Consider the following 19,083-nt stretch of genomic DNA (forward strand, 5'->3'; position numbering starts at 1 on the left):
CTGAACTTGCCCACGAAAGGAGGAGGCGTGACGACCAATGGGCGCGTGACTTAGCCGGATCTGGCCAATGGGGGCGCGCAGAGCCGCATATCCTGAGGGCGGGGCTCGAGGGCGGGCCAATGACGGGAGGGTGACCGTGCCATCAGTGTTGGCTGTGCTGTGGCTGGAAGTTACTGTGCAGCGGCGGCTAAGAGGGCGGCTGTGGTGGCGGCGGCGGCGGCTCAGGCGGTGGCTGAGGCAGCGACGGAGGAAACAGAAGATGGTGAGGGCGGCCGCCGGGCCGGTACTCCCCCTCCGCTCCACAAAATGGCGTCGCGGGCCCACCCACCTCCAGTAATCCCCGAGGCCCCTCACCTCCCTGCTCGGCCCCCTCAGCCCCGACCCCGCCCCTCGCTCTGACCTGTGACCTTCCACCTCGGGACCCTGCTGTGAGCTTCCTGCTGACCCCGCCCTGGCTGCTTCTCCGACCCCTGACCCCATCTAGGTTTCCAGGCCCTGACAACTCATTCATTTCCGGGTCGCGGCTCCCCCGGAAATCGCCTGGGTGGGGATGGGGTCCCCTGAGACCCCCAGCTTAAGCCTCGTCCTCGGCGCCCCGGGCCTGAATTTCTCCACTTCAGGCGGGTTTGGGAGGCCGGCCTGGGCCTCGGGGCGGGGAGGGAGCTTGACATCGTGACATGCGGGGGGGGGGAGGCCATTGTCGCCAACGGAAGTGCGACATCGCAGATTGCCCCGGTCCCCGGAGCCCCGAGCCCACCCCCATCATTCTGGGCCCTGACTTGCCCCTAAGAGGGAGCACCCTCGTCTCTCCGATCCCAGGCCCCGTCCCTGCTAAACGGGAGTAGCAGCGGTCCGGACCTCCTAGGGTTGTGACAGTTTAGGCAACTGACGTCGCAAAGGGCTTGTGACAGTGAATGCTCAACAGATGAGCTGGGCGACCCGGGCCAGTGACCTCCTCTCCGTGGTGTCTTCTCATATTGAAGTGGGGATGATGCCACCTGCTTGATGGGAGGTTAAAGTCCCCTCTGGGCGACTTGCTCATCCTGGGATCCGGTCTGGTGGTTCTTTGGGGTTGGATCCCCCCCAACTGTGAGTGGACTCAGCCTCGGAGCTGGGCTGAAGCCCCCCCTCCCCTCCCACACTTTGACATCTCCAGGGCTGACGGGGGTGATGGAAGCTTTTGTCAGGGCAAGTCGGAGCCCATTATCCCCAGACCCAGGGCCCCAGTCCACCACCCACAGTCCTGGGGATATGGGGGGAGGAGCAAAGGAAGGCTTCTTGTCAGGAAGGAGACGAGAAGCGGGGTTCCCAACACGCGGTCCCCAAGCCTGGGTGTTGTCCTTGGTTCCTCGCTGCGTCCTTATCGCCGACACCCAGTTGGTACCAGGGTCCAGCGGGCCCTGCCTTCAGGATACATGCTGAGTCTGGGGTGCTGGCCGTCCTGGTCAGGCACTCTCCTGCCAGGGCCCCCGCTTCCTGGTCTCCTCCCTGCCTCCTGCAGCCAGGGGCAATCTATAATTCATCTGGAAGCAGAGGGAGCTTTAACAGATGGAAATCAGATTTTCCCCTTTTCCAGCTTATAAAACACACCAGGGGCTTCTTGTGGTAACCCCAGCGAAGCCCCAGATCCCCCCTCAGCCCCCAAGGCCCCTGCCCTCCTCCATGACCTCATCTCTACCCTCTTCACCCCTGTCTCTGTGAGGTCCAGCCACACTGGCTTTGCTTTCTCATCCTCACACTCCCAAGTTCCTGCTTCCCCAGGGCCTTTGCACCTGCTGCTCCTTCTCCTTGGGATGCTCTTCCTCCTGTGAGCATCACCTCCTCAGAGGGCCCCTTCCTGACTGTGGGAGGCCCCCACAGCGCTCTTCTCTTGGACACCATTTCTTTTCCTCATCTCACTTTGGTTGGGTCCCTGGTGGGCTGCCTGCACAGGGACTGGCACGCAGATGTTCAGCGTGTGCTTGCTGAGGCAATAGGCAGCTGCTGGGCCCCACTGTGGCAAGGATTTGTGTGGCTGAGGCCAGGGTTCCTCCCCTGTGTCGGAGGCCGTGCGCTCCTGCGTAGCTACCTGGAGGCCTGGCTGTGCCCTGGCTTCATTCACTTTTTCAGCACAAACGCGTGATGCTGGCAGCTGCCCTCAAGGGCAGGAGCTCCCCACGCAGCTCTTTCCCTGTGTTGTATGGCTGAGACTCGAACAACCCTGGGAGGGCCCCCTAGTAACCCCCAGTTCACAGGGGAGCCAGCCAGGCTGGACAGCCACTTGCCCCAGGTTGCACAGCCAGGATTGAGTGCAGGCCTGGGGCTCTGACCCCTGGTGAGGCCTGCTCTCTGCCCTCAGGGAGGTGCCAGTCCAGCCAGGGAGGCCATTGTATAAACAGACGCCCTCGGGGGGCGGGCGGGGTGCACGCAGGGTGGAGAGAGGGATGGGCTGGGGGTTTGAGTTGGGTGGAGGGGTTCGTGGGTGTGTCCCACATGGAGGAAGGAGGGGCATTCCTGGAGGGTGGCCTGGCCCGGGCTGAGGGAGCATGGCCAGAGGCCAGCAGGGACCAAGCCCACCAGGGCTGTGAAGGGGTTTGAGCAGGGACAGGGACCCCTCACCCTTCGGGTCTCAGCGCCTGCATCACTGCCGGTGGGCGGCCTGCCCTCATCCCCCAGGCCAGCCAGACCTGGGGGATGCCCCATGTCCTGGGCCCCACTGCACTCTGTTCTCATGGCCTCTTCATGGGCTGTGCGGCTCTTTGATCCACACCCTAGTCTCTGTGCACTGGATGCTCCTGGGGCCAGCCAGTCTGCTGTGGCTCCCCAGAGCCCTGGTGCCTGGCATGGGCCTGCCAGCCTTGCTGGATGGATGAGGCTGGCCCTGTGGTCTAGGGCCGAGCTGGGGCAGGGGGCCTGGGACTGGGGAGGCAGGTTTGAGGGGTGTTGAGCTGGCCCTGGGGCACTAGGTGGGAGCAAGAGGCTTCTTCCCATTCCTGTCTCCCTGGCTGCCCTGTGCTGCCAAGGTCTCCCTGGGCCCCACTGAGGTGAGGACACCTGCTCCCTCTCGCCTGCCCTAGGTGGGCGAGCACCTGAACGGCGGCCCGGGTGGACCACCAGTGAAGGGTTAACATAGTCTGTGGGGGCTCTGAGCTCTGGATTTTCAAGTGGGGAAACTGAGGCACCAGCATGTCATATGACAGAAGGGCTTGGCCTCTGAGGGCAAGCAAACCTGGATTTAAATCGGCTTCCTCAGACGAGTGCCATGCAACCTTTCTGCCTCAGTTTCTGTGTCTTTATGATGGGGTGCCACAGGCTTGGGCAGCCCCTGGCTTGGGGCAGGGCATGTGGGGAACCCCACATGGGCCGCACTTCTCCCCAGCTGTCCCACTCCAGGCCTGACGACAGCATCACTCCCTGCTCTGTGGGGAGGTCACTCCCTTCCCAGGCTCTGGGCCTTCATCCCTCCCTGCACACCTCCAGGCTCTCGTGCCTCGGCTTTCCTAGGTGGATGGGGCTCCTGTTGGCCTTTACTCCCCCCATCTTGTGACTGAGGCACCCCCCCCGAGTCAGTCTTCCCCAGCCAGGCCCTTGCCGTCCTCAGCCAGCTGATGCCGGAGCACCCGGGAAAGGCCTTTGGAAGCAGTGGCGCTGGGCATGGCTCCGTGCTGGTCCCAGGCCCCTGCGCCCTGCCCACTTGCCGCCCGCTCCTGCTCGGCCTCTGGGCCTCTCCCAGGAGGTGTCCTCCCCTCCTGGGGCAGCCGCCGAGCTGACCACACCCCACACTCATCTTACAGAGGCCTGGCTACCTGTAGAAGCTTGGCGGTGCCATGTCAAGCCAGGATTTCTGTCTTCTCGGAGCTCAGCGGCTTGGTTGGCCCTGGCTCCTGCTTCCAGCCCCTGAGTGTTGTCACCCTGCCCCACGAGCCTCTCCTTCCTGGGCCTCTGGGCCACACGGACCGAGACAGGGAGTTTAGTGTGTGACCAAGCACAGAGGGTAGGTCTGCAGTCGGACGGCCCGGGTCCCACTCCCTGCCTTGCTGTTGGCTCATGGGGTGACTGAAACAGGTGGCTTGTCCTTTCTGAGCCTCAGTTTCCCTACCTCTTGCCTGCTGCTGGGGCAGCTATGAGGAGCCTGTGGGAGAAGAGGCGCCTCCCCCAGCTGGTTACTTTTCTCTGGTTGTGACAGGGTACATGTCAGGTAGTTAGCTCAGGGGGCACCCAGAGAACAGAAGGAAGGACCCTGGCATTGAAGGCGCTCCAGGGGACACGTGCCCGCCACGTGTTTCTCACCTACCCTCTTCCCTGTCTTCTAGGCAGATTTTTTGAAAGGACTGCCTGTCTACAACAAAAGCAATTTTAGTCGATTTCATGCCGACTCCGTGTGCAAAGCGTCGGTGAGTGCGTGTGCGGGGGCTTCGGGGGAGGGCTGTGCATGATGTGTCTCGCCGGAGCAGAGGCACCCCCCCAGGTCTTCGCAAGTCTTCTAGTCTGCAGTGGAGGGGGGCCCAAGTCGAGGGGCAAGGGGACCCCAGGCCTGTACGCTCTCCTAACACACGCCTTCCCACCCCTCCCGCAGAACCGACGCCCCTCAGTCTACCTGCCCACGCGGGAATACCCGTCAGAACAGAGTAAGTGGCCTCACAGTCTGTCCCACCCGGCTGCCGAAGTGGCCCTGGGGACGCCGCTCAGCCTGTGCACGGGGAAGCCCTTGGGAGCAGCAGGAAGCCTGGCTTTCTCCAGGACCTTCCTGCCCCATGCGCTGGCCTCCCTGTCCATCCCGCAGGGCCCAACCACGCCTCCCATCAAGTCAGGCGCCCCCTGCTGGCTCTGCAGCACAGCCTCAGGGCTGGCAGCCTGGGGAGGGGCCTCCAGGGGCGGGCCCTGCGGGAATGCTGGAGCCACAGAGCTGGGCCTGAGGAGGTTTGCCAGGGTCGCAGTGTCTTGTTTTACCCCTCAGAAAGGATGCCCCCGGACTCTGCCATCCGGGCCCTGTGGCTGCTGGAGGACAGCTGCATGCATCTGTGCCCCCAGGGGGAAGCACACCATGAGGGGGTGCTACATGCTGGGGCTCACTGCCCCTGATGGCAGGGTCCTGCTCAAGGCTGAGAGGTGGTCACCCTGGCCGAGCGGCGGGCTCGGGCCCCTCGTAGTGGCCTTGTGCCTGGGAGGGAAAACGGTGGGCTTCTGGAAATCTCCCGGGTTGGGGATGCTGACTGGAGTCCCAGGAGGCAGCCAGGACAGAAATGGTCTGGAGGCCAAAGGCCAGCACCCGTCCGGGAGGGGCGGAGCAGGTGGGGGTGGGGCCTGGCCACCTGCAGCCTCTGCCTGCAACTTTGTCTGTGTTTCCTCCTCAGTCATTGTGACAGAAAAAACAAACATCCTTTTGCGCTACCTACATCAGCAATGGGACAAAAAGGTAAAGCACGTGGGTTTCAGGTGGTGCCCAGCAGGGGGCTCTAAGTAGGGGAAAGACATGGGTGGCTGGGAGACCAGGTGTTCCAGTGGGGCCTTGAGGGCCCATAGGAGTTCACCAGGCGATCCAGGAGAGGGAACAGCACTGCCGAGGAGGGATGGCTGTGTGCGGGCCATAGGGCTCTGGTGTTCGGGGACGGGCAAGCCGCACCGAGGCCCAGATCCCTCTGAGGTCTGGCTCCCCACTGCTAGCAGCGAGCAGGGCCCTGGTGGCAGGTAGATTTCGCCTTACCACCTGGAATCTTTGTTTTGTGGCGAAGTGTATATATGATTAAAAATCTAGGTGACCACAACTAGAAAGACCCACAACTAAAATATACAACTATGTACTTGGGAGATTTGGGGAGAAAAAGCAGAAAAAAAAAAAAAAGACTGGCAACAGTTGTTAGCTCAGGTGCCAATCTTTAAAAAAAAAAACCCAGGTGACACAAGAGCGGGTAGGTGCAGTAGGAAGTTCTCCCAGAGGCCGTCTTCCCAACACGCAGAGTGTTTTCTTTACCGGAAATCTGTGCCTGTTGTTCCGCATGTAGTTGGTTTGTTTTTTTCCTAACATTGAACATGGGACAGCCACCTGCTCGGGCGAGGTTGGAGGGGGATCCCGTGATGAAGTGCCTGGCCCACCCCCTCACCCTCCCCCGCCCCACAGGCCTTGATTCCCACCACTGGAGAGGTTCCCAAACCTCTTTTCTCTTCCGTGGCAATGCGTGGGCTTCCCCAGGCGGCTCATGAGAGCCCTTTGCCCTCTGGCCGGTGGGACACTCCTCTGAGTGTTTTGGGCCCCTTGTGCAAGCTGTGGTGACTCCTCGCAGTGCCCAGGGCAGGCTGGCGGCCCCCGGGACTGTGGCTTAGCTGGGCAGGTCTGGGTAGGGGGAGGGGCTGCCCTGCCAGGGGCCCTGGGTCCATCACCCTTCTGCAGGCCCAGCCCTGTGACGCCCTTGGAGCCCCAGGGCCTGGGCTGGTATCAGGATTTCGGGAGCTCACGCAAGGGAAGACTCACAGCCCCTCTCCCGCCCCTCACCCCCCAGAACGCCGCCAAGAAGAGAGACCAGGAACAAGTGGATCTGGAGGGGGAGAGCTCGGCGCCCCCCCGCAAGGTTGCCCGGACCGACAGCCCGGACATGCACGAGGACACTTAAGACTCATGCTCCCCACAGGCGCCTCCTGTCTTGTCTGCTCCTCGCCCGCCCGCTGTGTAAGCGCCCCCGCCTGCCCCGCCAGCCCACACCCCGCCGTCCACACCACTTCCAACCTCATAGGAGCCGATGTATTTATTTTCCTTGAGTTTTTATTTATGCTGTAAAATGTACCAAGTGATGGTTAAAGGGGACGTCAGACCCAGTAGTGTGATGTTGGTAGATGCTTTTTGAAAATAACATTGTTATTTACCTCCCCTGCCCTGCTCCCCCGCCTCCTGCCCCCCAGTCCTCCTCCTCCGGAGAACCAGAGCGTGTCTGCGAGGGTCCAGAGCCGGGCCCTGCTGCAGCCGGCAGGGGAGGGGGCGCTTCTCCCTGCTGCCCCCTGCTGGTCCGGGCCTTAAAGACTTGGCCTTGTCTCACCTTCTACCGGGACCTATTCTGTGCCCAGACCTTGCTCTGAGCGTGCGCCGGGGGAGAAGTCAGCCCTTCTGGATCTTTCTCTTAAGTCATTTTATCATGGACTAGTGCGTGCTCCGTGTCCACCCCAATAAAAGGATCTTTCCTAGTCGACCTTGCGTCTTTGCTCCGTGTGCCTCGGCCCCAGAGGACGGAGCCACTGAAAGTCATCCCGTCATCACCAAGAGGAGCCGAAAGGGGCCCCCACATGCCAGGGCCCTGGGACCAGCTGGATTCTCTCTTGGGCCTGCTGCGGCTGCCTCACTGAGCTCCAAGACCTGCCTGGACCTGCCCTGCTGCCTTACCTGCCAAGGGACCAGGACACCCCTGAGACACAGTCCATGTTGCCAAGGACAGAGCTGTGGTTGATTCCACGTCCAGGACACCAGCGAGCAGGGTGGCATGGTCACCAGCCACTGTGGAGACAGCCCGGTGGCCTGGCCTCACGTGCCCCTGGCTCAGCGAGCAGGCACACGGAGCGCCGTGGAATTCCCTGCCTAGGTGCCGTCAGTTGGCGAGTTCCATGACCACTCACAGGCCACCAGCTGGGCTGGGTTTGGGGCTGAGCTTGGGGACGTAGGGGGCTTTTGGGCTCTGGGCAGAAGGTTAGAGGCCCTGACCAGTGAGCTCGGGGCTGGGGAGAATACCGCTTCTCCCCCACCCCCGCCAGCCCAGCTGGGCCACGGTGTGGAGGCTGAGTGCTGGGCGTGGGGGCTGGGGAGGGCTTGAGCAGTGGGGCTAGAGGAGGTGCCAGGCCGCAGAGGGGCGCCCACCCTGGAGTGTCCAGCCTGAATCAGGCTGCTTGGGCCTGGGCTGCCCAGCACCTCCCAGGGTGGAAGGTTCCAGTTGGCTGTCCAGCTGTGCCATGGGGCCAAGAGGCTTCGCCTCCCAGCTCTGGGCAGTACCTCCACCTGTGTTCACTCCCTGTGTCACAAGGCAGATGCTTGGGAAATGCAAGCTGGACCGTGGTCGTGCCAGGGTGGGCTGAGTCCCCAGATGCTCTCAGACCGACGTGGAGTCCCCAGCCCCAGAGATCAGTCAGACCTGGGCAGGTGCGTGGTATTGCCATGTGTTAGTGACTGAGAAGATGGAGGCACTTCAGAGGCCACGGGGCAAAGCACAAGCAGGCTGTGCCCTGTCTTTCCTCAAGGCTCACCCAGGCCTCCCCAGCCCCAGCTACCCCTTGGAGGGGCTGGGTTCCATCTCCCGCCAATGCTGTCCGCGGTGGGGGCGGTGGTCCTGTGGCCGTGGCCTGCCCAGGCCTCCCTATGGTCTCCCCAGAGCAGGCCCCTCAGCCTGCCTCCACCAACCCTGCCTGCTTTTGGTGTCCCCCTCCTCTCCTCACCTGCACACCAAACTCTGCCTTCCCACACCTCTGTGCCTTTGCACAGGCTGCTTTTCTGCCACCAGTGAGCCCCGGCTTCTCTCACAGCCCCCCCAAAGTGCCCTTTCCTCACACTGGCTCCCCTTGGGTTCCCCCAGTGCTGAGGCGGGGCCCACTGGGCTCTGAGCCTTTGGATATGGCCCCGCTCGAAGGTGGGAGAGGCCACCTCCACCCCTGATCACACAGTGAAGAGTCCCAGCGACTCGGTCTGACAGCTGTCCCACAGTGGGGCATCCCAGCCACTCCCCCATGCCACCCCTCAATGCACATCCCCTCAACATGGAGACAAGGGCACCAGATGCCTTCTGATCCTCACACCCGAGTTCTTCCCGTGGCCCCAGCTCCTCAGATGATGGCCCAGGAAGTGGGTGTGCCAGAAAGTGTGGCCGAGAGGACTGCGCGACCCCAGCCCTGGCAAGGCCAAGATGCAGGCCCAGTGCCCAAACTGCTGAGTCCTTCCAGCACTTGGAGATTCCTTCCTTTGTCTGGGAGCCTGAAGCCAGGGCCTGAGGCTCTGCAGCTCTTCCCAGGGGCCCTGGGCCTGGAGTCGGCCCCCAAATCTGGGTCATCTCAGAGGCAGCAGTCTGGAGTTTTCCATTTGTGGCCTGGAGACCCACTTCTTAGTGGGAGGGGCCCCTATCCTGGGCCTACCAGGCCCCAAAAGAGCCTGTGCCAACCTGGTCACTGGGCCCCTGGAACCCCTTCCACTGCTCTGTCCTTAGGCACTGTTGAAATAGACTTTATTGCATTTCTGCCGTTTTACAAAAATATGACAAAATAAATTAAAAACAAATAAATAATCGCCTATTCTGTGTGTTTCCTGTTGGTTTTGGGGGTTGCCTTTCGTGTCCCCCATCCTGGTCGAAAGGAAAACGGCAGATCGGGGGCCGCGGCCCCGGCCCTGCCTCTGGAGGGCGGCCGATCCCGGGGCCGTGGCCGAAGCGCGGTGGCCGGCGGCGTCGCCCCGTCGGGGGCTGCTATTGCATACAGAAGAGAAGGCCGGGCGGGCCCAGCTAGTGCCAGCCGCCGGGCCAGCACACGGCCTGGGGGCTGGGGCTGGGGCTGGGCGAGGGCGCCGCGGGCTCGGGGGGCTCGGGGGGTGGCGGCGGGAGGCTGTAGAAGCTAGCGCCCCCCGGCAGGGGCTGGAGGCCGGGCGCGGGCCCGGCGAGGGCACAGGGCGGGCAGTCGGCTGCGGCGGCGGTGGGGGCCTGGCGGGGGGCGGCGCTCTCGCCCCCGCAGCCCCACGGCCCATCCCACTGCCAGCAGCCGGCGGGCGGCGTCGGGGGCCGGGGCAGCGGCGTTGGCGGCGGCGGCGGCGCGGGGCTCCGGCTGCGGCGGGTGCGCGGGGCGGGGGCCAGCGCTGTCCCTGCGGAGGCGAGAGGGGCCGTTCCGGGGGTGCCGCCCCCGCCGCCGGGCCCGCTGGGGACCCTGCCCGCGCTCCCTCCCGGGCTTCCAGGCACATGGAGGGCCTTATTGCTTCTGATCAGTGACAAGGGGTGGGCATCTTTGGGTGCATCCCCTGCCTCTGGGCACTGGGCCCCTCCCCTTCGTGAGGAGAGGACAGTCTGAGGAAGTCCCTCTGACTTCTGATCTATGTCCCTGCTGCTGCAGCTGCCACCTCTTGGGCTCCCTGGGGATGGGCTGATCGACCCCTGGCTGGGCTTGGGAGGGGCAAGGTGGCAGGTGTGGGGGCCCGCGAGTCTGCTCCACACAAATGTGGTTGCAGCCCGTGGCTGGGCAGCTCAAGCTCCAGGCCGGGGAGGCAGCCGCAGCCCATGCCTCCAAGGAAGGCCTCCTCGAACAGCTGGGCCACGGGGTGGAGACTTGCATAGAGGCCTGGGGTACAGTCCCCCAGAGTGAGCTGAGTGTGGGGTCTTGTGGGGGCAGGAGAGGCTGGGCCAGGTGGGGAAGGGGCCTCCCGCATCTCTCCTGGTACCAGAGCATGGCGGGTTGGGTGCCCTGGAACAGGGGGCTTTGGAATCACTCCCTGGGCTTGAGGAGGGTCAGGCACGGGGCTCCAGGCTCTCCAGGGTCCTGGAGAGACTGGCAGGCTTTGACCAAGAGGCTCCGTGTACCATGTGCCCAGGTCCCCAGCCGGTACCAGAGACCGGACCTCCTCTGCCTCCTTCAACCCCTCTCCCCTGGCCTGGCCACCCCACCCCTACTGCCAAAGCCCAGCCCGGAGTCCCCACCCCCGAGTTAAAGCTTGTGACCTGAGCCTTCCTCTTCAGGCCGGGGGGCGTCTGGCTCCTCAGCCGCAGCCTCGTCCGCCGGCCCACTCCGCTGGGCCCGGCCACTGCCACCTCCAGGGGTCCCATCCAGCCGCGCCTGCCCGCCTGCCCCGTTGGACCCGGCCTCAGCCCGGGCCCCACCGAAGGGGAAGAGCTTGCCAGCGTGGAAGGCCTTGGGTGGCGAGTGACTGCGCTCGGGGTCCCGCCGGGTCTCAGGCGACTTGAGGAACTTGAAGCTGAGGAAGGCTGGCAGGCGGGTGTCACTGCCTGTGGGCGACTGGGCGGGGGGCGGCCGGGCAGCGGGGCCGGCCCCGGCCAGCGAGCGGGCCCCTGACGACAGGAACTTGCCCTGCAGCGGTATGATCTGCTTCAGCTTCATGACGTTGTTGGGCGCCAGCAGGGACCCTGGGCGCTTGGGCCGCTCTGGCCCGTGGCCGCCCGTCCCGCTGCCCTTGGCCTTGGCTGAGGCCTTCTCAGGGGCGGTGGGGTCCAGCCCGGAGCCCTCGGCCCGCGCCTCCTCCCGGCCACTGGCATCGCGTTCCCGCCGGGTGTGATGCTCCGCGTGGCGCTGGCGCTCCTCCTCCTCCCGCCGCCGCCGCTGCTGCTGCTGGTAGCGGTGCTGGGCCTGGCGCTCGTGTCTCTGTGGACACAATGGAGACGTTACGGGGGACTGGGAGGAGGGGCCCAGGCCCACGCGGGTGCTCTATGTGGTGGAGAGCTCTAAATGCTTATTAGGTGCCAGCTGCACACCCAGACCCACACTGGGTCTACGCAGAAGTGGGGAGAGGGCTAAATGCTTATTTGGCGCTAACTGCATCCCTAGACCCACAGCAGTACTGAGAATTGAGATTGGGACGTTTACTGGCCACCACCTCTGTCCCCAGCAGTGTGCCAGGAGAGGGCAAACAAATATTGGGCCTCAGTGGTCCTCTGCTTTCTGCAGAACCTGCGAGAGACAGAGCCGTGACTGGCGCAGAACAGAGTCCACACTGGCCAGTCCCACAGCCAGTAGCCACACGTGGCTTTGTCAGTATCAATTCAAATAATTCAAATAAAAATTCTGTTTCTCAGCTGCACCAGTGCTTGTTGGCCACCTGTAGTGAGAGGCTACACGGACAGCACGGATACAGAACATTCGGTCACCGCGGAGAGCTCCACCGGTCGGCGCCGGTGAACTCCTTGGCCCACTCTGCAGCTTTCTGAGGAACTCAGCAGAGGCTGGGCTTCTAGGAAGCATGCTGTGTCCCTGGCCCTGAAGGAGACACTGCCGGGAGAGCTGGCGGATGACTGAATGTCGACGAGTGCCAGCCTGGTGCTGGATGCCACCAGGATTCTGGAAGGGACTGGCCTGTTGGGAGCACTAATTATTACCCCGGGCTCTGTGCATCTGCCCTCCTTTGAGGGCTTGGCCGCCAGCCTGGCGACGTGGAGAAGCCCCACTGAGCAACGGAGCCCGGCCCCAGCCTGCGTACCTTGAAGGCCTCCCGACGCTGGTACTCGAGCTTGGCCATCTCCTCGGCCACCCAGCCGGGGATGTCGGGGATGGCCACGTGGATGAGGTACTTGAGGAGCAGAGCGAAGTGCTGAGGCAACAGAGGAGAAGGCTGCAGGCTCTGGGATGCCTGCCCGCTGCCCAGCCCCTGCCCCGCCGCCAGCCCCACCTCTAGCACCACCACGGACACGATGGCCGCCTCAGGGCTGAGCCAGGGGAAGAGGCGCTGCAGCTGCCCGCACTGGCCGATGAGATAGCAGTTGACCACGATTGCCAGCACGCCCATGGCCTCCATCACCTTCTGCGGGGGACACGGGGCTCAGGCGGGCTCCAGCTGCTCTCGGGGGCCTCCTGCTCCTCCCTGGTGCACCCCATCTCCCTCTGGGCCTTGGCTCAGAGCCCTCGGCCCTCCGCACACCTGCCACTGGCCGATGCTCTCCACCCGCTGCCCAAAGGGCCGCTGCAGCCCCGTGCACAGCTTGAGCGCGTCGCTGCGGATCTCGATGAGGTTGTTGACCAGAGCGCACAGCGCAGCCAGCGGGAAGGCAGACGAGAACAGCACAACGTAGCCAAACTGCACAAACATCTCCTGGTAGTCCTGGAACGTGTCCTGCAGGCGGGCACCCCTCAGACCAGGACATCTCCTCCCTGAGACCCCCACCTTCTCTTCAAGCCCACCTCCCCAGATTATCCTGCAGGACCCAGAGCCTCCTCATCCGGGAGGTTCCCAACCGCATCATGAGCCCATTATCGCCCCTAGCGCCCTCCACCCTCAGACTGTGTGCCCGGCCTCTGAGGGCCCTGCCCCCATCCTCAGACGCTCTCCTTACCTCGTACTTCTTCATACAGCTCTCGAGCTCGGCCTGGGTGAGTTGAGGTGAGTATTCCTCCTCGGGTGGGTCGATCCAAGATGCCCGATTCTGCCGCCGCTGCCTCCGGGCTGAGTCACCTGATCCCGGCTCCGGGTCTGCACCCCCGTCTGGCCCTTGGTCACGGCCCTCGCCCCCAGCCCGGCGGAGCAGGATGGCTGGGGGCTCCCGCTCAGGGCTGCCAGGAGCCCCCTCGGCCTCATCATCCTCCTCGGCCAGTGTGAACACACCGGGCTCCAGCCCCTTCTCCACCATCGTGGGGCTCCCCTCCTCCAGGAGGGCCTCTGGGCTTGGGCCAGGCCGGTGCCGCCCAGCCCCCCGTTCAGCAAAGCTGACCTTCTTCAGCCGGAGCCCACAGTCCAGGAGGCTGCCCTCCTCACCCTCCTCTTCCTCCTCCTCCTCGTCGTCTTCTTCCTCCTCCTCCTCCTCCTCCTCCTTGTCCCCCCTCAGCCCGTCCCCCACCTCCCCACCTTCCCCTGCTGGCCGCTGCTCCACCGTAGCCTCCTCTTCCTCCTCGGGGGCCCCACAGCCTCCACCGAGACACCTGCGTCCCATGCCACTGCTGCTGCCACCCCCCTCTTCGGCCTGGGGTTCAAGGCGGCGGGGCGCAGGGCGCCGGAGGCTCAGCAGGCCAAGCAGGGCTCGGGCCAACTCCCAGGCCGCCCGCAGCCCGAGCTCGCCGCGGCCCAGCCGCCGGTACAGGTGTGGCTGCAGGACCTCGCGCACGTTCTGGAGGAACTGGCGGGTGATCAGCAGAGTGGCCAGCATCTAGGGGTGGGAAGGGGGTGGAGAGAGGCCACATGGGGGGCAGGCAGGGCTCTGGGCACCCACCCTCCCAGAGCATGTTTCCAGACACTTGCCCTGAACCCAATTCCTGTTTCTGCTTCTTTAGATGTCCCTGGACATGGAGGCCCGCGCCTCAGCATGTCACTCTCACCTGCCACAGAACCACCGCCTGGGCGCCCCTGTGCCTCTCCACCCACCCAGGCTCCAGGCCTCCCTGCTTACAGCGCTGCCTGGAGGCTCAGCTGGGGCCTGGGGCCTTAACGGGTCCCTGCCACCTGCACTCTGTCAGCACAGCCCCAGCCCCTCGGAGCATGCCCCCTCGGCTTGGGGTGAGGCCCCAGCACAGCCCCGCTGCCCACCCCGGCGAGGCCTGGTGGGCTCGCCATCTGCCCGTACTTTGGCCTGGGCCATGAGCAGGAGGCCCCGGAGGGAGAGGAGGAGCAGGCGGAACCGCAGGGCCACGAGCGGGACCAGCACCGCCTGAAGCTGCCGCTCGAGGCTCTGGGACAGGGACAGGACGAGCAGGAGCTGTGGAGGGACCGACGGACAGGTGGACGACAGATAGGGAGGTGACAGGCAGAGAGAGGACGCACGGACGGACAGACGGACAGAGAGGAGAGAAGGATGGAGGAGGGGGGGGAGGGGCTGGAGAGCCCATGGACCCCTTTGGCCAGGTCCGGCCTGCGCTGGCCGCCATGGGGGTGCTGCCTGGGGCGGGGGCCTCACCTCTTTCAGGCGCTCCATGTCCTTGAGGTAGAAACCGATGTAGAATAGGCTCAGGTAGGAGTTGACGAACTGGAACTGCAGCGGCAGGGAGGCGGGCGGTCACTGTCACCCCGGCCCCAGGAGCCCACGCAGCCCCTGCCCGCCTGCTGGCCGCCACTCACCAGGACGACCTTGATGATGAGGTGCTTCTCATAGGCGCTCTCCAGCCGGTAATTCTCTGGAGGCCAAGGGGGCGAGTGAGGGCGCGACCCACATCCCCGCGGGCAGTAGGCACCTCCCCCGGTGCAGGGTGGCGGGCAGCGGGCCCTCCCCTCCGGGCATACCCATGTCGTTCAGCCAGACGGCGAGCTTCTTGTAACCCTCAGCGCTGGCGCTGACCAGCAGGGCCAGCACGACCTTGGGCAGGAAGCGGGCGAGGCGGGGCAGCCCCCGCACACTCAGCACCAGCTCCTGCGGGGCAGGGGTTCGTGGTCACCCGGCAGCAGGGCTCCGCTCGGTGCCGACCTGGGCAGGTGGTCACCAGGTCGGGGCCAGGGCGGGGGCCAGTGGTCACCTGCAGCTCGAAGCAGCCGAGCATGAGCAGGAACACGCAGGCCAGGCAGGTGAGGCACAAGGGGAGGCTCACGAGCAGCTGGAAGAGCAGCCGCTTCCAGGGTGGGTAGTAGAACTCCTCCGCCCGCGTCACGGGGCTGATGCGGCGCACGCCCTGGCGGAAGGCGCCCGGGCCCAGCGTGAGGCCCCAGGGGCTGCCCTGCGCCGCGCAACCTTCCCAACCCTCCGCCCAGATTCCTCCGCCAGCCTTTGCTCTCTCAGCGCCCCGCCTAGGGCACCCTTCCCAGTCCCTCGAATCCAGGGTCCCACCCTCCCCCTCCAGCATGCAGGCCCCCACCTGGCATACCCTTTTGACGCTGCAGCCCTATTTCACGCCTCCCCGTCTGGGTTCCTGCAGTGCCCCTGGCCCAGTGTGTTTTCTGCTTTACCCCATGTTCGGAGTCCTTGGATTCAGGCCCCTCCCGACTGACCCTGAACTGGGGTCGTGGCTCCTCCACAGCTTCCCCGGGTGAGTCCAGCGTCCCCCACTTGTAGGCCAGCTCCGCCCCCCTCCGTTTCCACTCCTCTAAGAACAGCGTTGACCAGACCACGTTGAAGAGGGCAAAGACCACACAGGAGACATCCCGGCTTGTCTGGAGATGGCAGAGGGGGGCGGACCTGTTGGCCAGGCTGGCCCAGGGAGGAGGGTGTCTCGGGCACCGCAACCCCTGCCCGGCCCACGCGCAGCACCTGATCGGCTTCTGTGAATGTATACAGGACAGAGCCAAAAACAGCCGGGTACACCATCGCCGATGTATAGAAGCCCAGCCAGGCGAAGTACATGGCAATCTTCACGCCAAAGTAGTCACAGATCTCGTCTGCCAGGGGGACAGAGGGTCCCGGTGAGCCCTCCCTGCTTCCTGGGACTCCCGCCCCCTGCACCCCCCTCACCACCATCCCCCCCACCCCCGCCCGGCCAGGGCCGCACCTAGAGGCTGGTTTTCACACACAGCCTGCACCCATGACTTCATGAGGCGGTTCAGGATGCGCTGCTCATGGACTGGGAACACCTGCTGGATGATCCCGCGGGCTGCCAGCTCAGGGACTGCTGGGCAATAAGAATGGGTGACCCCTGGCCTCTGCCTGTACCTAGCCTGCCCAGCCCCCCTTGGCTGAAACCCAAGTCACAGCTCGTCACCTGCTCTTAAACCCACAGAGGGTCTCCCAGGGGAGGAGTTCTGGGTAGATGGAATATCTGGTTCTTCAGAATTTGGGAGGTGCAGGGGCAGGCAGGGAAGGGTGCAGGAAACCTAGCGGGGGGGGGGGGGTTCCCTGTGGTGAACCATGTTTTTAAACAAAGCCACTTGGCTTCAGTGTATTGCTCCAAATCCTTAGGAATGGTGCAAAGTTGGTGTCAGAAGGTGAGCTTGTCGCGGCTGATTTCCTGGAGGAGAAACTGAGGCCCAGGGCCGCACCACACAGTACATGGAGTGCTGTCGATGGTCCTGCCCCTGCTTTATCCTAGACCCAGAAAAGGGTTTCTCGTGGACCTGCCTCCCAGGGGATAAGCCCCACCCCTTCGCTAAGGCCACACCCCTTCAGTTTATTGATTAACCTATCTCCAGGCCCCGCCCAACTCTTCACTAGCCTGATAGGTTGGACTTAGACCCTGCCTTCATGCCTTGATAGGCTGTCCTGAGAGCCCCACCCAACTCCCCACATGTGATTGGGGGGTTGGCCCCGCCTCACTCACTGATTGGCTGGTCCTCCAGAAAGCGCACATTGTGCAGAGCCTCGCCCTGCTTGGCTCGCAAGTTCTGCAGCCAGAAGCGGATGATGCTCTGGCGCTCCTGCAGGGGACAGGGCATGAGCACAGGGAGCCGCAGCCCACGTGCTAGGGATGCGCGCTGGGGGCCGGAGGCTGCCACACCTGGGAGGTGAAGAAGCGCATCTCACTCTCCACATTCTCGTAGATGAAGTCCTCCTCGCAAGAGAAGCTGCGGGTGCCCCCACCAAACTCGGCCTTCACTGCCTTGCGCAGACCCAGCTCATCGGCCCCTCGGAGTAGGCTGCAGGAAGGGCAGGGGAGGTGGATCAGTGGGGAGACCCTGGCTCACTATCCTGGAGCTAGGGATAGTGCACCTGGCAGCCGCCTGGGACAAATGCAGGGCGGCCTGACCTTGCAATTAGAGCTCGTAAGGGCGAGGAGCTGGGTGACAGGGTAAGCAAGAAGCCAGGGACAGGGACTCGCCTCTCATACGTGGCGGTGACGAAGAAGGCATAGGCACGCGTGTGGCGGTGGTGGCGGACTTGCACGATGAGCTCGGGGATGCCCACACGGATGTGGTTCAGCAGCCACAGCAGTGTGTGGTCATCAGTTGTGTCTGCCAAGGGCACAGGGACTGATGGCTCTTGCCACAAGTGGTCTGAGGCCTCCTACAGACTCACACTCTGGGGAGCCCAGTCTGGGCCCTGGGCAGATGGGCACGGGTACCTGGGAAGGTCATCAATACATCGCAGTTCTCCGTGGGCACCGTCTTCATCCACGCTTTGTGGGACACCAGGTATCGACCCGCCTGCAAGAGCCGCTTCCCAAAAAGCTTATCTGGGGGGCAGGCGAGACAGGCCGGGGTCAGGCCACTTGTGGACTCGGACTCCTACCTCCAGTCTGGATCTTTCCAGCCCTCGTCCCTGCTCATACACTCGCCAGGGCTCCTCGGCACTCAGCCTGGCATTCAAGGCGCTGCTAGCTCTGGCTTGGCTTGCTTCCTTCTCTCCATGTCCTTGCACCAGCCAGGCCCTCCCCAGGAATGCCCTTCCCCCAGGTCCTCCCTTACAAATCTTACTCATTCTTGAGGCCCAGCTCCGCCTCCAAAACCACAATCGATGGGGCGCTCACTAACAGCCCTGAGTTCTTCACCACATTATGTCAGCACGTCCTCACAGCTGGGTGTGGTTCTCACCCCATTTCGCAAGTGAGGAAACTGAGGCCCAGAGCGTGTAAGTCACACGCCCAAGGTCACAGAGCCGAGCTGAGATTCGAACCCAGGACCTATGATTCTATATCCTCTGCGGAGAGGCTCTCTCAAGCGCATTCCCGCCCGGCCGAGATCTGGTAGCCCAGGGGGTGACCGGACTCAGCCTCCGGCCTGGGCTCTCGAAGGGGCGTGTCCGTGTCTCTGCGCCGGGACCCCCGCCCGCTGCACGGGCTCCGCCGCGCCCGCCCGGCCGCAGCCGCAGTGCCGGGAGGAGCCGGCCCCTGGTGTGGACTCCAAGCCTGGGACAGCTGACCCCAATCCCCCTCCCCGTCTGGCCGCCGCGCGCACCCCAGGCACCTGCAACCCTGTGCGATGCGGCCGCCGCACACATACCCAGAACTCCGGACGCCGGGGTTGCGGGCTCGCCCTCCGGCGGGGGCCTCTTGCCGCGCTCGCCCTCCAGGGACGTGCCCCCGGCGCCTGAGGTGGCTTCGGCCATGGTGAGGGCAGATCAGGTCAGGGGCTGCGGGCGGCCCGGGCGCCGGGGGGCCGCGGGCTCATGGGGCCGGCGCAGCCGAGGAGAGCGCCGGAGGAGGAGACAAAGGCCGCGCCCGCCCGCCCGCGCCGGCCGCCGTCCCCGCGTGCCCGAGCGCTGCTTCTCGTCCCCGCCCGCGCCAAACCTCGAGTCTCCTCCTCGGCCCCGTGCGCGTCGCTTTTGGGTTCTCGACTCCGCCCGTGTCGTTTTGTGGGTTTCGTTCTCGCCCGCCAACCTTGCTCTCTGGTGCTCGTCCCCGCCCGCACCGAAGGTGCATTCTCCTCCTTGTCCCCGCCCGCGCGGTATTCTGGGTCTCGTCCCCGCCCGCCCCGGGCCTGGATTCTCAGCCTTAGTTTCCCCGTCTACAAAGGTGCGGTGTGGAATCGGAGATGGGCGTGATTTCACTTGGGCAGGACGTGGCAGAGGGCGGGCCTGGTCGGGCGAGATTCCGGGGAGCAATAACTTCAACCACCACAGCAGGGATGCGCAGAAATAACCATAGCAGGTC

At 64.4% G+C, this 19,083-nt stretch overlaps 2 protein-coding genes across 10 annotated transcripts; one reads left to right on the forward strand and one right to left on the reverse strand.

Annotated features, from left to right (window-relative positions):
* Positions 1 to 52: 52 nt before the first annotated feature.
* Positions 53 to 9,224, forward strand: DDA1 (DET1 and DDB1 associated 1). Its single transcript, XM_070586527.1, has 5 exons — positions 53 to 262; positions 4,293 to 4,373; positions 4,556 to 4,607; positions 5,334 to 5,395; positions 6,477 to 9,224. Exons 1-5 carry the CDS (start codon positions 68 to 70, stop codon positions 6,585 to 6,587), a joined length of 501 nt encoding a protein of 166 aa, XP_070442628.1. The 5' UTR covers positions 53 to 67; the 3' UTR covers positions 6,588 to 9,224.
* ANO8 (anoctamin 8) lies at positions 9,151 to 18,731 on the reverse strand. Of its 9 annotated transcripts, none has more exons than XM_070586505.1 (19): positions 18,434 to 18,731; positions 17,557 to 17,667; positions 17,314 to 17,446; positions 16,993 to 17,131; positions 16,816 to 16,912; positions 16,051 to 16,167; positions 15,813 to 15,940; positions 15,554 to 15,715; positions 15,085 to 15,237; positions 14,855 to 14,981; positions 14,693 to 14,748; positions 14,532 to 14,606; positions 14,202 to 14,333; positions 12,981 to 13,787; positions 12,569 to 12,760; positions 12,320 to 12,448; positions 12,131 to 12,241; positions 10,641 to 11,298; positions 9,151 to 9,793 (listed from the first exon to the last, which is right to left on the reverse strand). In XM_070586505.1, exons 1-19 carry the CDS (start codon positions 18,537 to 18,539, stop codon positions 9,441 to 9,443), a joined length of 3,786 nt encoding a protein of 1,261 aa, XP_070442606.1. In that variant the 5' UTR covers positions 18,540 to 18,731; the 3' UTR covers positions 9,151 to 9,440. The 9 variants fall into 9 exon arrangements, with proteins under 9 accessions (XP_070442606.1, XP_070442604.1, XP_070442605.1 ...); XM_070586503.1 differs by having other exon boundaries at positions 12,320 to 12,451; positions 18,434 to 18,691; XM_070586504.1 differs by having other exon boundaries at positions 16,051 to 16,170; positions 18,434 to 18,691.
* Between the last annotated feature and the right edge of the window lie 352 nt (positions 18,732 to 19,083).

Source organism: Equus przewalskii, chromosome 20 (assembly GCF_037783145.1).
Source record: "Equus przewalskii isolate Varuska chromosome 20, EquPr2, whole genome shotgun sequence".
Lineage (NCBI taxonomy): Eukaryota > Metazoa > Chordata > Mammalia > Perissodactyla > Equidae > Equus > Equus przewalskii.

Coding starts and splice junctions, on each gene's coding strand:
- DDA1 (XM_070586527.1), top strand. CDS start 68: ATGGGGGCGCGCAGAGCCGCATATCCTGAGGGCGGGGCTCGAGGGCGG. Junction 4,374..4,555: donor ACTCCGTGTGCAAAGCGTCG/GTGAGTGCGTGT, acceptor CCCCTCCCGCAG/AACCGACGCCCCTCAGTCTA. Junction 4,608..5,333: donor GGAATACCCGTCAGAACAGA/GTAAGTGGCCTC, acceptor TTTCCTCCTCAG/TCATTGTGACAGAAAAAACA.
- ANO8 (XM_070586502.1), bottom strand. CDS start 18,539: ATGGCCGAAGCCACCTCAGGCGCCGGGGGCACGTCCCTGGAGGGCGAG. Junction 15,941..16,050: donor GTGTGAAAACCAGCCTCTAG/GTGCGGCCCTGG, acceptor TCCCCCTGGCAG/ACGAGATCTGTGACTACTTT. Junction 9,794..10,640: donor GCCTGAAGAGGAAGGCTCAG/GTCACAAGCTTT, acceptor TCGCCTCCGCAG/GGACAGCGCTGGCCCCCGCC.